Source organism: Culex quinquefasciatus, chromosome 3 (genome assembly GCF_015732765.1).
Source record: "Culex quinquefasciatus strain JHB chromosome 3, VPISU_Cqui_1.0_pri_paternal, whole genome shotgun sequence".
Lineage (NCBI taxonomy): Eukaryota > Metazoa > Arthropoda > Insecta > Diptera > Culicidae > Culex > Culex quinquefasciatus.
Window position 1 is genome coordinate 114,126,046 of NC_051863.1, and position 14,737 is coordinate 114,140,782.

General features: G+C 38.3%; 1 protein-coding gene across 1 annotated transcript in view; it reads right to left on the reverse strand.

Annotated features, from left to right (window-relative positions):
- LOC6041011 (eukaryotic translation initiation factor 5B) overlaps positions 1 to 14,737 on the reverse strand; it is a 195,771-nt gene that overhangs the window by 25,676 nt on the left and 155,358 nt on the right. The window contains 1 exon segment of the mRNA XM_038259671.1: positions 5,595 to 5,756. Coding sequence (XP_038115599.1) covers positions 5,595 to 5,756 — 162 coding nt within the window.

Here is a 14,737-nt window from a genome sequence, read left to right on the forward strand (position 1 = left end):
TGCAGGGATTTCGAAGCTCTCGGGGAGACAAAAACATGAAAAAAATTGCAATAGCCTTACCAAATCTAATCTAGAGCATTCTTTCTTGTCATCATTAACGTTATCAGTTATTACTGCGCCATTGCATTATAATGCATTTAAACATCATAAAAATTCAAGTGGCCAGACCGACTGCTTGAAATTAACCGCAGACATGATTCGTAGAAGCGCAAGCAATTGATCAAAATAATAAGTTAGCTCTAATATTGATCTTAATAATACGTTAGCTCTGCAGAAAATAGAGCTAATAAAGAAGAAAAAAGAAGAATGCGAAAGTTGAAAATAAAAAAATCAGTTTTTTTATAGGAATTACTTTACAATATCATAATAATGTTTATAGAAGCAAACCCAAATGGAATATTTTAAAAACTGTAAACTGTAAACTGGAACAACAAATTTCGCAACACCGTGTCTGTGATTAATATTCACGTACAGCACACCACATCGGATCAGAAGTAAGTGCTGCGACCAGCATCCAAGGGACGTCCCTCTTTAAGTGAACCCCGCATGTGCATCCCGGGACGAGATTTGCAACAGTCGTTTCGTCAAATAGACAACGTCTTTTTTATTTATTTTTTTTTTTGCTGCTCTGCAAGATCAGGCACGTCGGATCAGCCCCGCGCCGGAGATGGCGTGAATAAAAGGAGCCATAATTGACAGTGAATGCAAATCACTTTAAGCTTAATTTCCTACGTATATCCTGCCTCCTCCCCCCGCACTTCGAACTGCAACGTTGGACCTGAGGTTGCGCCTCGTCAAATATGGCACCGGTTCGTTACTCCACTTAAGTCGGGGCGTCGGCGTAGGAGAGCTTCATCAACCTCGTGGGGGACTGTCGGGGCAGAATTATTTCGCGTTGGAGTAGTCTCCGCAGCACAAGAGCTTTAACGATGGGTTGAATTATAATTTTAAAATTCAATCAATTTACGCTCTAGCGGGGCAAAATGTGTTCAGTGAATATTAATTAAAAACTGTACAGCTTAATACAAATGAATATTCATCGGTCGACACACATCAATCGAATGAAGTCTTAAATTTAAGGATCGGTTATTATTCACCATAGAGAAAAGCTTTATAATTTTTAAATGATCAAGCTAAAGTTGAAGGATGGTGTTTTTGTCTTCTTTGGACATAGAAAAGTTTTAGCCAAACAAAAAAATGAAATAAGAATTGCTCAGCAATAAAATCCTGATAGAATCTCCCTCGCAAACCTTTCCCTCATTCCCAATTCACACTGCAATTTCAATTTAATTAAGTTTGCAATTGGGCCGGGGAGTGCAAAGTGCACCGCACACTGACGTCATCACCACTGCACTGTTTTTGTGTTATCGAACTCTAGCCAGCATTCTGAGGCAACGATTGACGTCATCGAGGCGTCCATGAGGTCACGTATAACCCAGTTATGAGGCCCGCGCGCGGAAGGAGCCAACCCGATCCTGGCAGCGACCATCCGGTTTGTGTACCGTTTTATGTACCGAAACGAGGTCATCGATTCATTCAGAAAGTGCAGCACAAAAACAATATCGAGGACAACTTTGGCTTCTGCGCACTTTGGGCCACGGAACATTTTCCCATTCAAGAGATTGTGTACCACACACTATTAGTTATTAAAGGGCAGAACCAATTTTGGCTTCGTGTCCCATTCAGGTCGAAATGGGAAAGCATCCACGGCGGAAAACAGCAATTGCGTCATTCATGAGGAGCGATGCCCGGACCGGGTGGACTTTTCCGGTGTCTCTCAGGTATAATTTCCCCCCCTTTCGACCTGGATGATGTGAGGTGCTGTTGTTTGGATATGGAGCAGGCTATTCCCAGGGCGTCACCTTTTGCAACCATAAATTATTCATTAGGCGAGCAACTGTTTGCTCAACGGAATATCCTCTTGCAGAGCATGGCAACGAGTTGCCGGAAAGGATACCCCCGTTCCCTAGGATGAGGATTTTATAATGAATGACGTCAGAGAAATGTAATCACGATAATTGGCAAACGCAGAGAATTGTGTCATTGTACTACAATTGGTGCATGGTCATTATTTTAGAAAAATCATCATCTCTAATGTGCTCAAAAACCCCTTTTCAATAAGAAACAAAATATCAATATTTAGAACATCTTTTAGGCTGAGTTCATAAAATCGATTTGTTTTCGATCGATTTTGCAAAGAATTTTAAATTTCTCAATTTAAACGCTATTTAAACTTTTTTTAATTGAAAAAAAAATTAAAATTACAAAAATCAAATAACAAAAAAGTTGATTTTAACATACAAATATCAAATGCGTTACGGCAAACCGGGTCTGCTTTCATCGCTCCCAAATTTTAGGAGGTGTGACCAAAAAGCTTTTACAATAGGCCGCACAGAAAAAGGCTGTTTCCATATAACAAAAAATCCAAAGAAATGTTTACAACTTAGCTTGAATTAAAAATGAGATTTTTCAAGTATTTTGTTGAGATGCACGTTATTATTTAAACACTCTGCAGCCCATTTTTTATTTTTTTTATATTTCCCTTGTTCTGGAGGTCATTTTGAGCAACTTTTGTTCTACGCAAAGCTTTACTTCACTTGTTTTATGTTTTTCTTGTTTTATTTTTAATATTTTAATTTACAATTATCTTGCTTAGTTTATCTTTTTTTGATAGTATTTGGTCTTTTCTACCACCCCCTATCATAAGTTATAAAATGCCCATGATCGAAGGGGAGATTTCACGAAATTAATAACGCCGATATGGTTAGTTAGACTGTCCAAAACGTTCTGATTTTATTGCAATCGAAAAGTCCCCCAGAGCCTCACACATGAGATACTGAGGTTTTGCTTATTGAGCATTAATCGAGCATCTTGCATTAATCGCGCCGAGGTAAACGAAGTTATGCTTTGTTCGCAGTTTGGATAACTGTTGTCGGCTGTGCTGATGATGTTGGTGGCGTCGATCAATTATACTAAGGCTACCAACTCTTGCTGAGCAAAAATCCGTATACTTTACCGACATGACACCATGGTTTAACAAAAAATATCAAGGAAATATTTAGTTAAATTTGGAATTTGGGAATTAGAAATATTTTTGTTAAACGTTTAAAAGTTTACGAAATATCAAGTTTGCTTTTACGAATAATATCGTTGTAAGTGTTTTCACGAAAACATTTCTAGAGCTTTTATTGGAAAGGTCCTATAAACACAAGTTTTTCACAAGCTTTAGAAAGCCTTTTGATCTTTTATTTGATAAATGTGTTTTGTAAGGAATTTCAAAAGAACAATTATTGACAATCAAGTTTGAACTGAGGAAAACCCGGTAAATTATGCAAGTTATCTCTTTAGAATCAAACTGACAGTTAAATAAAAATGTCTAATTAGCAAAAGCTTTGACCCAATCAAAAAAGGAATGATTTTTTTTTTTAAATGTTAAAATTCCGTACAAATCCGTACTATGCGAAAAATTCCGTACAAAAATTCCGGCCTGTTTAAAATCCGCGGAGAGGGTCGAAAATCCGTACGGTAAGGAAAAAATCCGTACAGTTGGTAGCCTTAATTATACGGAAATAAATTTCCGTAACTCATAACATATTGCTTTTTCAATTTTTTGCTTGTTTTTCACATTTTCTGCTCTCGCACCATCATCATTTAACCATCTAACGCCCATAGTAGCACCAAGCATCAAAATTTTGAAATCAAATTTTTCGGAGACGTGACAATATTTGCAACTTTTTGCACATGTTTAGGAAACATATAAAATAACTTCTGACTACCAACTTACAGACCAAAATTCAAACAAAAATCGGGTATTTGTGCGAAAATAAGTAAACTCTATTTTTACAAGCTTGAATAACCGACACGAAAGCATTTAAGAGGAAACAAAAAATGTACACGAGTCATTTGGACTCTTCTTAAGAGCCCTCGCACATTGAATTCGACATTTTAACATGTTTGATTTATTTTACGGTTATTTTCAAAATGGTGCACCAGAGCACCATTGGGCATGAGGAGAGCAAAACTTCTTGAAGGCTGATTTTTCAAAGTGCGATTAAATCAATACTTTTGTGACAGATCAGTTTGAAACAGTCTAATGAACAAACTTGTTATAACATCAATTTTTCTACATTTTTGTTTTTCTTGGGCTTGTATGGGAATATCAGAGAAATATTGAAAGAAGTTTAACTAGTTCTATTAAAATATGAGCAAAATTGCTAAATAAATAAATTGTAAAATGATGAAAATGATGTTAGAGGTAGTGCCAATCTCCTTTATCAATTTCACATAAATATTAGCCATGAAATCTTGTGTTTGTAAAGATAGAGTTTTTATTTCCAGTACAGAAAAAAGTTTCTTATCAACATTGTTCCTGACATCCTAGTTTATCATCCTGGGAGTGGGTACAAAGATTTTCATAACAATGGTAAACCATTCTTCATATTTTGTTGGATGCCCTATTATACGATCGATTGTTAACTATTGCATGAATGCATATTTAAACTTTGTTTTTGATTTTCGATTCGAAAGATTCGAATTTCAATCATATCATAAATTTAGAATTTTTGACGCTTTTTGTTAAAGAAAAACTGAAAATAAAGCTTGAAATTAGGAATTTGTGTAACCTTAATGGATTGTCCAGATTTGTTAACGATTAAATTATTATTAAGGGGTTATATATATGTAAATCGGCAAAAATGTCAGAGGTTGGTTTGAGCACACACTTAAACTTTTTTCAAAATCTGTTTTCAGGGCATTAAAAAATACATTTCCATCTATTAACAAAACAAATTTGAAGACATTTGGTTGTATCTTTGCCGAGATATAGCTATTTCAAGTAAGCAGTTTCAAAAACGGGTGCCACGATATAAATATAAATATTTATCTGTTTTTCATTTTTCAAAATATTTATCTGTTTTTATATAAAAAATCGCCAGTTTTTTTATTTTTGTAATTTTTGAAAATTCAAAATTTTAAAATCGGGCTTCGTCATGCACACGGGACATATCTTGGGAGTCTTCACCCAAAATTTCAGCCAATTTGGTCCGTCCTATCTCGAGAAATCGTGGCACCCGTAAATCAACTTGGTGTTCAGAGAAAAACGCTCTCAAAGTTTGACAGGTCGCTTTGCGCATGGCAAAATTCTGAACTTAAATCGTCTCTAACTCAGTTAAATCATGAAATATCTTCATGAAACTTTCAGGATTGATTGAAAATCATCTTTTAAGTTGATTTAATAAATTTTCTGTAATATGAAATTTTGTGATTTTCTACATGTATGTAACCCCTTAAGCGATCCGGAGAGCAAACAACAAATGATCATCATTTGATCGACTCATCTTGTTAATCAATTATTCGTGAGAATTCTGAAACATTGAATTTCAATTATGATGGTTCAGGATTAAGAGACCAGAAAATACAACAACATGTGAAAAATCCTGTTTTGATTGATGCATTCTTAGTCCAGATTCAATGATATTCTGAAGCAAACATTGCCAACTAATGACCTTTTACATCCTTAAGAAACTCGAATCAGCACCGAACAAATAATAATTTATTGAGCTATACAAATAAATATTAATACAAACGCCACTTACCTTACTAACTAGCATATCGGTTTCCTCAAAGTGTCGGCCGAACATCTTGGGCGTTTCGCCCGGGATCGGCTCGATCTTGATGCAGACCTCCTGTCCCTTCCTGGCAGTCTCAATTTGTTTGTGATTAGCTTCGATCGACGTCACCACGCCCAGGTCAACAAACTGCAAAGTGAGGTGGAAAAGCGAAAATAAAACCCAGATTAATGATGGCGATCACACACGATGGTAATTTTAGCGGGACACTGATGCTGGTGCAGAGTGCGTCAAAAGTGACGCTCGCGCGGTGACGAAAATTGTTTGTTGCGGCCATATTGCGCGACGAAAGTCCGACTCATCCTCCCATCATCACCCGAGCGGAACCATTTTCCGTCCTATTTTCCACTCAGAATGAGGAAAATTAACAACAACAACAACAACAACAACGACAAACTATGCGAAATATTTCACGTGAGTGTTTGCGACACACGTCCGCCATCGGTACGACCGGCCCAACCTTTGCAAAATATGGCATATGGTTGGGTATTTTTTTGTAACTCGGACGTTTTCGTCACAGAAAAAAACGAGTGACAGATGCAAGGATTTCCAGCTCCCTACAGCAAACCGTCATCCATACCCCACCCCACTAAGTCACTTTTTGTCTAGCAACCTTAATACTATACCTCCCTTCCTCTTAAGAAATGCTAGATTTTTTTTTGACCAAAAGTTTTCACATTTTGAAAAAAGGCTACACAGCAAAAAATCCGATGGTAAAATCGCATGCAAAAGCATGCACATCACCTTCGTCAAAAAAGACACTTAATAATACACGCTGCATGTACAATTTTTGTAAACACAAAAAAAGTTGCAACAGACGGGACTCAAACCAAGCACCTACAGTAAGGACTGGCGCCTTAGCCCGCTCGGCCATCAGACCGATACAAAATGGAAAGGATAAACGTATATGTGAGCTTGACATTTCGGTCAAGTAGGTTTCCCATGCTGATGGGCTACATATTTCAGGGTGTAATATTACACAGAATTTCATAAAATAATGCAAAATTTATTTTACACCCAGGCCTTTTACACGCAGCTGGATTACTACTTTATTTGCTGTGTATCTTGACACACCCTCAAAATTGCTGTAAGAACGACAACTGGTCAAAGGGATTTCAGGTCAGAACGCGTTTGGCACACGTACATGCCAGACTACCGTAAACAATTGTAACTATAACTCGGAACTCCGCCAACCAAATTCAACTAAACTTCGGGACAATGCACAGAATGGTCAGCCAAACAAAACATGATCGTTATTGTTTATATTGCGTGCTTTAACTTATGTTTATTTAAGATCAAACATTAAAACGCGTTTATCTCAGAACATCAAAAAGCGACATGACAGCACGACAACGTCGAATTGTCAGTAAGATTTTTTTTTTTTCAATATCTTTAACATTCGGGTAATTCTCCGCCAACTCACACAGCAGTTGCCCCGACCCCTCTTCGATTTGCGTGAAACTCTGTCCTAAGAGGTAACTTTTGTCCCTGATCACGAATCCGAGATCCGTTTTCCTTTCATTTTGGAACATGCGAAAAAAGAGGTGTTTTTCAATAATTTGCAGCCTGAAACGGTGATGAGATAGAAATTTGGTGTCAAAGGGACTTTTATGTAAAATTAGACGCCCGATTTGATGGCGTACTCAGAATTCCGAAAAAACGTATTTTTCATCGAAAAAACACTAAAAAAGTTTTAAAAATTCTCCATTTTCCGTTACTCGACTGTAACAAATTTTGGAACATGTCATTTTATGGGAAATTTAATATACTTTTCGAATCCACATTTACTCAGAAGGGTAATTTTTTCCTTAGAACAAAAATTTTCATTTTAAAATTTCGTGTCTTTTCTAACATGTACTTTTCAATTAGAAAATTGTTAATATACAAACATAAGGGTTTTGCTTATAAACATTAGTTATCGCGATTTTACAAAAAAAAAAAGTTTTGAAAAAGTTGGTCGTCGTCGATCATGGCTGTTCATCGCCACCCGCGACAGACACGGACGACGAAACAAAGAGAAACGCAAAAAGTAACTTTTTCTAAAAAATTTTTTCGCAAAATCGCGATAACTCGTGATGTTTATAAGCAAACCCCTTATGCTTGTATATAAATTTTTTTTGTAATTGTCACTCCACAAATTTGTAGAAAATTATTACACTCTAAAAAAAACCCTGCAAAGTTAGAAAAAACACGAAATTTTAAAATGAAAAATGTTGTTCTAAATGAAAAAATTACCCTTCTGGGTCAATGTAGATTCGAAAAGTATATCCATTTAAGCGGGCGTCTAATTTTACATAAAAGTCCCTTTGACTTAAAATTCCTATTTCATCACCGTTTCAGGCTGCAAATTATTGAAAATACCTCTTTTTTCGCATGTTCAAAAATTTAAGGGGTCGTACCGCCACCCGCCCCCCCCCTTTTCCCGATTTCGTGAGAGTTAGTAGAGAATTACCCATTCATAGTTCATCTAATGCTATCATGCAAATCATAAAAAATCGAGAATTTTCAAAAAATATATTTAAATTAATACATGAATTAATGAAAATTTGAGCATTTCTTTTTCATCTTTATGAAATATTTCAAATTTTTAAAATTTTAGTTTGTTCGAGAAAAGTACGATATTTTGCGATAATTTGAGATTCTAAACTGAAAAAAATAATTTCATTTAACATAACATGTTTTAGAAAAGATTTCAAAGTCTGAGAAAAGTTATTTTTAATGAGTTCTTTTAAGAAAATTACTAAGTTACCGGCGAAGGTTACGGTTACGTTGATAGGATTATCGTGTTTCAATTTGATAACGATCGATATATCGTTCTCAACACACACTTTGGTTACGAATAACATTGGTTTTAATTTTTTTTTTCAATTAACTGTCGTAATGTTTGGAGCTGGAAACAAAATTCGAGAAAGTAGAAAATAATCATACCACTCTCTGTTTCTTCAACGAAATCAAGCTGTTTCAAATCTAAGGGATTACTTTGAATGTTTACTATTTAACAATTTGGCAATTATTGAAGTAAATGAACCAAGCAAACCAACGAGTTGTGTTGTTCTTATTCCAAATCTTATCTTGGCTTAGCTTGCAATGTTTAAGATTTGAACCAATCGCGCTGATATCCGGCCTAGCCATGTAGTAGTAAGCAGACGGAGTAAAGTTAAATTTGAACCACCCTAACTCATAGTTGATTAACGTCAGCAGCAAAGTGTTTTCTTTTCCCCGCAACTCACACTTACGATCACTCTCTCTTGCTTTTAAACCGATCCCTGTTTTGTTTATCCGCCACAGGCGACACCCTCCATCAGTGACAACAGCCGACCATACCGTGCCCTGGGATGCCTCCGCTTTCAAGCCGGAACTTGGACACCGGGGCCCCCGGTTTCTGGGTGACAGCTTACCAAGGGGGTTATTTGGTTTGCTTGATTATTTTGGCAACATATCAACTTTCATTGTTAATAACAGGCTGCCGCTGCTGCGTCGTTGCTGAGGCCGCGCGCGCGCCACTCGATTTACGTCTGTTCCGAGAATATCTTACCGCGGCGGGGCCTCCTGCCGTTGCGGTCTTCCGGCCTTGACCAAGAGCAAGCTGACGGGAGGGAGCCAAGACAGTGGGGACTCTGCTGCGCTAGAATATGGTCATTAATTGTTTTGTTTTCGTAGTTGGCCAAGAAACTGACGACAGCAGCAGCGGCAGCTTCGAGATAGAGTGTGGTTTGGGTTAGGGGTAAAGGGACCAATATTGGTATTTCGTGTTTTCTTCGCGAAACTGAAGCTTTGTTTTAAGGCAGCCCTACCATCCGTCTTCTTCTTCCTTCCTCACATCTGGGTGTTGTACTCGGAAAGGGGGTCCATCACCAAATCAGTAGAGAGGTTTTCCTGGGTTATTTTGACTGATTTTTTTTTCAAAATTTTCGCTAATCCAGCGAAATTTTCAACTAAAACTAACGGCATTCTCATCTCAGAGTTGATTACATCATTCACGAATCGAGGTACATGTTACGATATCTTGTGACGGTGGGGCGGTACGACCCATTTCATTTTGCTTGATTTTTACTAAAACATGCTTTTCAATGATTTGTATCTTGAAACAGTGAAGAGATGAAATGTGGTGTCAAAGGAATATAGGGTACTAAAATTTCAGAAAAAATACGTATTTTCCATAAAAAAATAGTTCTAACTCTGCCATTTCCTATGACCTTACTGTCAAAAATAGAGAGACATGTCATTACACTCTCAACAGTAAAACTGCAGAGTTTAAAAACACTTAATTTGAAATAAAAAATTCAAAATTGAAAACTATCTCTCTGGACAGTGTTGTTAAAATATCAAACTATCAGCTCTCAGCAACTACAATAATCACGCCTGAATATTCATACCCCAAATTAAACCGCCATTCTTTCCGTATTGATACTCTCAGCGCCGAACATAGCCGAACAAGTTTTTGTGTTTACACACTCGCGTTTGGCATTCTCCTTTTCTCTCTTATTTCCGCTTTCACTATCATCCCACCGCAACAACGTGAAACCACAAAAGCCGTCACAAAACCAATTTCGCAAGCGCAGTCATACGTCATACGTCATACGTGGTCGACTCCAAATCGCCGCCCCGCGTTCTTTCATCACAGTTTTCAGAGAGATTGAGAGACTCAGCGGTGAGAGCGCATAGTCGGGTAAAAGGGGAGGAATGATAGAGAGAGAATGCCATCGCTGGGAATCACGAGACACAAGAAGAGATCTCACAAGCTATTTTGAGGGTCGCTATTCTCTATGATGTTGTTGGTGAAGAGAAAATCAAATGATAGCTTTTTAATCACTCATTTGCAACACTGTTTCTGGGTTATTGCAGATTCGAGAAGTAAATAAAATTTCCCATAAAATGGCATATGTCTCTCTATTTTTGACGGTTAACTTTTTTGATGAAAAATACGAATTTTTCGGAATTTTGAGTAACGTCATGCTTCGAATTCCCGGACGCTTCGAAACCCGGACACCTCATCTTGTTTTATTAATTATTTGGATATAAGTTCGCATTATGAATGTCAAAACTGTGTTATTTGATGAATTCTAACATCAACTTTCATTTCAAGTTTGTTTGAACGCTGTAGTAAATGTCAAAACAATAAAATAAAATAAAATTTTAAGACTACCAAACATGCGAAACATTTCACGTGAAATATTTCATAGGCGTCCGAAGCACCGGGAAGGCAAGGCAGAAATTCATGGTTTTGATTTCCTTAAATTCTAGCAATTTTTTTTATAAAATATCGATTGTTTTGATGTTAACAGCTTATTTGAGACCTAAGGAATGCCATTCACTAACATTTCAGTCCAAATTTGTGCGATTCATTAGCAAAAACGAGTGTCCGGAATTCGAAGCAAAAGTGTCCGGATTTCGAATCAGCTGTTATCAGTGTCCGGGATTCGAAGCACAACAAGTCATTTTAATATTCAAATTCTGATGAAAAAATGTTAGAGAAGACATATTTTGCATGCATTCTCCTAAAACTGACTGTTAATACTACATCCTGATGATATTTCTTCATTTCCAACTTATTACATGTTTTTTTGTCAGTTATAACGAAAATGATATGCTACTAAGTGTCCGGATTTCGAATCATGACTTTAGAATGGGTGTCCCTTCTCGGCAAATCTTCCACTGAATTTGGATAATTTTTCTCAAAGAAGATTTGGAACTTAACCTCTATGTTCACAATAAAGTCGAAATCTGGAGTTTTTTTTAAAAGGTCCAATAAACCAAATTTCCGTTTTTTGCCTTTTGGGTGTTTTTGAAACCGCCTTAAGTCAGGGGTATTAAAAAACGCCCAAAAAGAAAAAAACTGAAAATTGAGCTTGGAAGTTTAGGTGTCAACAAAAACCTTCTTTTGTGGTTTTGTATTTTATTATACAATTTACACTGTAAAGTATTGAAAATAAATGAAACAGAAACAACTCTGAACAATATTTGATATTATTCTCCCGTTCGCATAAATGTCCCAAATGCATTCCCATGCAATTTATTTAACAAAAAAAATTGAAGCGAAAAAAATATTATGAAAACATTGTTTAGTTACTCAACTATTGAAAATGTTCTATGAGAAATGAATTGTTAACAAAACTTTTCGTTTAAAAATTATTTGTTTTTAATACTTTGCAAGAACAATGATTAAACAATATTCAACAAAGCCTCAGCACAGACACAAAAAAATGTATTATAATTAGTTTTACTGATATTTGATAAGATTTTGAGTCGGTTGTAAAAGACTTCAATGTAAGATATATGTGAGCAGTTCTCTACGAAATCGGTATTTTTTCTTAAATTTTAATTTTTGTATTTTTTAATCCGATTGAAACTTTTTTGGTGCCTTCGGTATGCCCAAAGAAGCCATTTTGCATCATTAGTTTGTCCATATAATTTTCCATACAAATTTGGCAGCTGGCCATACTGGCCATGGGACTTAGAAAACATCAATTTTCCTGTTTTTAAACCTTTGCATGGCAATATTTCAGCAACGAAAGGTCATATCAACAAAGTTTAATTCAATTCAATTCGGTTTTATTGGTGAATAATCAAGATATAATGAGTTATTTTGAAGTGCATAACAGAGTTTTGGAGTTCCTTACAGCTGTGTGTTGCATCATAATCCATTTAGGAACAATTATTTCTTTAACTAAGGCACTAGCAAGAGTAAGAAAAAACTATAAAAAAAACTTACAGAAATTGCAAAGGAAAGGGGATAGAGGAAGAGAAAGCTTAATACTAGATCACAGAAAATTTATCCTTTGTAGATGTGTTTGATCATCAGTTCCCCAAGGGCCAGGAATTGTTCTGCCTTGTTCCGGCAGCTCCGAAACCGCGTCATCATCTCCCCCGCGAGAGCAAAGAACTCCGGCAGGGTGAAGAGATCTTCCCGGTGACTTCTTGCTGGGCCGTACTGCCGCTACCGGCAGCGACCACGCTGGCGAACGAACGCCCCCAACCAGGAGGGAACGCTGAGTTTTCCGCTGGAACCGTACGCTGTCCAGCTGCAGGAACGGCTGCGCTCGTACTTCGCTGAGGAGGGTGGGACGCTTTCTTTTTCTCTTTCCTGCTCCTCGAGGTAGGCCTTGCGCGCGACGCATCCGCGGTAATTGCCGGTATGGTTGCCGTCACAGTTCGCGCACTTTACGCGCGGCTTGGTTTGTTCTGCCTTGTCCCCCAAGTCCGCCTTTCGTGGCAGTGCGCACGCCTCCGAGAGGTGTGACTCACCGCACTTCACGCAGCGGGGCCGGAGGTTGCAGTTCCGCGAGCCGTGGCCGAATTTCTGGCAACGGTGGCATTGCGCTACGTCCGTCGGGTTCTTGGTGTAAAACCGCCAGTTTACCCAAAAACCGTCCAACGTTTTAGTCCGCCGCAGGTCTTGGATCTTGACGGTGCCGCGGTCGAAGTACAACAGGTACAGTGTGTGTGTACCTGTTACCGTTGTCTTGCGCGAGAGCACTTTAATCTCCCGCGGTTTTATTCCGGCGTCCGAAAGGTGACCCTTCAGGTCGGAGATCGGACGGTCTTGATAACCCTGCAAGACAACCTTAACAGGGGCTTCTCGGGGTTGAATGTGTAGAAGTTGAAGTTGCTACGCTTCAATTCTTCAAACACCAGGTCGAAATTCTTTTTGGTCAGTGTGATCACTTGCACTGCCGACTTACCGATTTTCAGACAATATCCGAGGCCTTCCAGCAACTCGTCAACATCGTCCGCTAACGTGTCCAAAACAAAAATTGGAGGTGGTCTACGTTCCGCTGGAGAGTTGTTCATTTTTGACGTCGGCACTTTTTTCCGTGCACGACCATCATCGTCGTCGTCGTCGTCGGTAGTGCTGCTACCGTCAGAGTTGTTATTTTCTTCGTCGTCGCTCAGCATCTGGAACTCGTTCCTGATAGGGATGTTGGCGGATGTTGATGTGCCACTGGTCGTGGCACCGGAAGTACCGGAACGGGTTCGCACTGGTGATCTTGGGACATATCCAGGATGTAGTAACTTTTTGTCGATGCCTTCAGCGCTGACGCTCCCCTGCGCGATGGCGGCCGACACGGCGTTGGTTTGTTTACCCTTTTGCACACGGCCGGTAGACGAACTTCGCGGGTTTTTCGAGGCCGCACTCGAACTGCCACGGCCACGGCCGGCCTTTGGCATGCTGGAGAAGCAAACTCGCGGGTAACCACAATCAATTACGGCGAAAAAAATCGAAAAAACGATGGAGCACTGAGCACTAGCTGCATGCTCTCGTGCGTACACGGAGGGAGCTGATCTCAACAAAGTTTAAAAATGCAAAATATAGAAAATTTTCTCAGCTCTTCAAAAATATTTTTTTCAAAGGTGGGCAAACATGTGCACTAATTAAAAAAAATGAAAAACTGCGACTATTTTCAAAAAACTCACCTAAAAATGGATTTAACTTGAAAACGGTGCACTTTTTCAAAATTTCAAAATAAGTACACAGATAAAACTTAAGTGGTCATAACTCGAGACAGGGTTGCCAGATCTTCGATGTTGTGGACTCGTTGGAAAGGTCTCTTGATAACCTAACCAACGATGGGTCGGATGATGGATCTGGACATCGTTTACATACATTAAAGTAAGATCCGGCTTCAAAAAAGTACATAAATATCTCTTAAGTGGTCATAACTCGAGAAGGTTTGCCAGATCTTCAATGTTGTGGATTCGTTTGAAAGGTCTCTTGATTATCTAATCAACGATGGGTCGAATGATGGATCCGGACATCGTTTACATGCATTTAAGTGAGACCCGGCTTCAAAAAAGTACATAAATATCACTTAAGTGGTCATAACTCGAGACAGGGTTGCCAGATCTTCGATGTTGTGGACTCGTTAGAAAGGTCTCTTGATTACCTAACCAACTATGGGTCGGATGATGGTTTCGGACATCGTTTACATACATTTAAGTGAGATCCGGCTTCAAAAAAGTACATAAATATCACTTAAGTGGTCATAACTCGAGACAGGGTTGCCAGATCTTCAATGTTGTGGACTCGTTGGAAAGGTCTCTTAATAACCTAATCAACGATGGGTCGGATGATGGATCCGGACATCGTTTTCATGCATATAATTGAGATC